Source organism: Carlito syrichta, unplaced genomic scaffold (assembly GCF_000164805.1).
Source record: "Carlito syrichta isolate Samal-C Ts95f unplaced genomic scaffold, Tarsius_syrichta-2.0.1 Scaffold289252, whole genome shotgun sequence".
NCBI lineage: Eukaryota > Metazoa > Chordata > Mammalia > Primates > Tarsiidae > Carlito > Carlito syrichta.
In genome coordinates, this window is record NW_007233348.1 from 159,377 (window position 1) to 162,424 (window position 3,048).

General features: G+C 40.7%; 1 protein-coding gene across 1 annotated transcript; it reads left to right on the plus strand.

Moving 5' to 3' along the window:
- The first annotated feature begins 650 nt into the window (after window positions 1–650).
- LOC103256329 (histone H2A.Z-like) lies at window positions 651–2,787 on the plus strand. The gene is made up of 3 exons (XM_021710501.1): window positions 651–840; window positions 2,384–2,487; window positions 2,596–2,787. The coding sequence occupies exons 1-3, from the start codon at window positions 651–653 to the stop codon at window positions 2,785–2,787; spliced, it is 486 nt and encodes a 161-aa protein (XP_021566176.1).
- The last annotated feature ends 261 nt before the right edge of the window (window positions 2,788–3,048 follow it).

Consider the following 3,048-nt stretch of genomic DNA (forward strand, 5'->3'; position numbering starts at 1 on the left):
GACAATCATACAGACACACAAGTCAGTCAACCTCCTTATTGATACTATTCTCTTACATAAGCATGAAGTCTAAAGAATAAAAAAAAATTAGTAAACTAACAGAGGCAAAGCTAGTACAAAAACACTATTAATAGCAGTAAGAAGAAAGAAAAAAAAACAGGAAAAAAAAAAGAAAAAGGATAAGTAAAACAAACAAACAATACAAATAGAAAAAATATAAACAATGGCACCAAGCCAGTTCTTAGATCATTCCTCAAAGTCTAATGTCCTTTCAGCTCTGATCGCTAGTTCTCATTGCAGGCTGGTAGGGTTTTTACTGCTAGAATCTGATGTCCCAGGCCTGCTAGGGGTGGGGGGGAGGTGGTTGATCAGATCTAAGCTCAGCCAGCTTACTGCCTGAGAAGTCTGTCATTCAAGTCTGTCCTGTGTCTGATCTAGCATGGGGGAGGGGTTTTGGTCTCTCCCGGTTTGATTTTATTACCTTAGATCTCAAGCTGGAGGCAGGCAGAGCCAGGCAGAGCTGGCATGTTGGGTGGGTCAATGCAGTATCTGCCTAGTCTCAGAGCTCTAGCTGTTATTCCACCCACCTGCCAGGCTGAACTGGAGGAGGTGGAGTGTGGGACAGCCAGGAGCTGCAGGTCAGTGTGGCAATGGGTGGCTCCGGCTTGGTGGATGCAACAGATGTGGGGGCCCGAGGCTCCCTGGGCTGGGAATTGAGGGCTGCCTTGGGCAGGGGGTGGGAGCAGCCACAGGAAGGAGCAGTGGCGGTGGTGGCCTCTTCAGCAGTGTGGTGCATGGAAAGAACTCCATGGCTGGGAATCTCCAGCCGATCCAGGTGGGGCAATTGACTGTGGCCGTGTCTGGGGGGGAGGGGGCAACAGCGGTGGTGGCTGAACCAGCAGAGTAGGGCGTGGAACTGAGGGCCTCCAGCCCACAGGCCAATGTGGCCAGTGGCAACAGCAGTGGCGGCAGTGGTGGTGGCTGCAGCGGCCAACAGAGCTGTGTGCGGTGCCGTTTTCTGTCAGCCCTCAGACCTGTGTGACTGGCCAAAGAGCAGGCTGGCAGTGGCAGGGGCAGGAGGCACCAGGGGAGAGCAAAAGTCCCTATGGTCACTCCCTTTTGCAGAGAGTCTTACTGATCAACCTGCTCCTTTGCCATCTCTGTTTTTACTTCTTGATAGGAGTTGAAGTCTTTTGGTATCTCTCCATAGACATCATTTTTGTCTTATTGCTATATCATAACACACTGTCAGTCCTCTTAATAAGCAATTTAACAGTGTGATTTTGGCGTGATACTTCATAAAGACACTGCCTTAATATAGAATAAAGAATTCTTATGATGCACTAAATATCTACTATTCAATTTTACCTAACTTTAAATAATAAAATATTAAGATTATTTTTTATAATGCAGTCTTATTATTAGGGGTTAAGCGCCTTGTGTGACCAGTGATCAATAAATTATTTCTCTTCTCTGCTTGAAGTTTCAAATTAGAAATACATTTGAGTAATGAAGCTAGAGCTACTTTACAAGCTTTTCTGGTATTGTTGGTTTGATGACTTATAAGAAGTAGAAATATGTGAGAGGCTCACCCAACAGACTTCACTGGTTTCAAGGTAAAAAAAATGATGTCAAATAAAGGAAAGAGGTAGGAGTAGCAATTGATTATAAAGAATTTGCTGTGATGTCTCCCATTTTGTTTCAAAATAGTCGCTTAGCTTTTTAGTTAAACTTTTACATAAAATAATTTACTATCTACAGAATGTTAAATCATGCCCTCATAATTTTCATGAATTGTCAAAGATTTTGCCATTTCTAGGCCTTAAACTTATCAATTTTTATTTTTAATTCTAAGATTAAGATCAATGTACCTAAATCTTGTTACAAAAGACACCAGCCCTGCAAAGAACAACTGTTAGGCATATGTTAGAAAAGTAACATGTCTTTAGCAAGTATTGGCTAATGTAAATATGCAAAGCAACCTGGAAAGGGTAAAAACTTCCTTTATATAAGAAATCAATTCTTATTTAAAGTGAAACAAAATATTGCATTTAGACTTCGGTTCTTTTGGCTTCACATATTGGGCTAAACAAACAAACATGTTATATGTTTCTACTTATTTAATTTATTCAAATCATCTTTTACTTCCCCAAAAAAGTTTCATATATTTTTTCATGTAGAACTGATTCCTAGAATTTTTGTTTTTTGTTATTATTATTATTAGCCTATTAGATATTCTAACAGATTATGGTTGATATATAAGAAAATTTTAAATTTTCCAGATAAACTTTATTGACAGTTTGAATCAAAGTGCAACAAAGTAGTAGGTGGTGGGATCTCCTTGTGTGTTGAATTAACCCTTTCTCTGCCTTGCTTGTTTGAGTTTCAGCAGAATTTCACGTGACTGGCAGTGAGGCTGGAACAGATTCTGGAAAAGCCAAGACAAGGGCTGTTTCTAGCTTGCAGAGAACTGGCTTGCAGTTCCCAGTGGGCCTCATCAACACCTAAAATATAGGACAACCAGTCATGGGTGTGTGGTTCCGGCTGTGACTGCCGCTGAGTACAGCACAGTCATCCTGGAGTACCTCACCAGAGGTACCTGAATTGAAAGGAAATGAATCAAAAGACTTAAAGGCAAAGTGTATTACTCTTCATGACTTGCAACTTGTCATTTGTGGAAATGAAGAATTGGATTCTGTCATCCAGGCCACAATTGCTGGTTGTGGTGTCATTCTACACGTCCACAAATCTCTAATTAGGAAGAAAGGACAGCAGAAGACACCCTAAAGGATGTCTGCATTTCTTGTTATCTCAGGACTCTAAATGCTCTAACAGCTGCCCCCAGTGTTGATGATTCCAGAGTACTGTATATCTATGAAAAACACACTTTTGCCTCTTTAAATTCTATTTAAACAAGTTGGAAGTTTAATTAGTTTTCCAATCAACCAAATTTCTGCATTTGAGTCTGAACCATATTTCAGTGTTACCATGGCTTCAAAGAAGCTATTGATACCAAAGCAGTGGGTTTTGATTGAGTTGACTGTTTTT

Excerpts from the sequence above, each read along its gene's own strand:
- LOC103256329 (XM_021710501.1), top strand. The coding sequence starts at position 651 with ATGGGTGGCTCCGGCTTGGTGGATGCAACAGATGTGGGGGCCCGAGGC. Across the intron at positions 841-2,383 it reads CTCCAGCCGATCCAGGTGGG|TTTCAGCAGAATTTCACGTG; the intron begins GCAATTGACTGT and ends TGCTTGTTTGAG. Across the intron at positions 2,488-2,595 it reads GAACTGGCTTGCAGTTCCCA|GTACCTGAATTGAAAGGAAA; the intron begins GTGGGCCTCATC and ends ACCTCACCAGAG.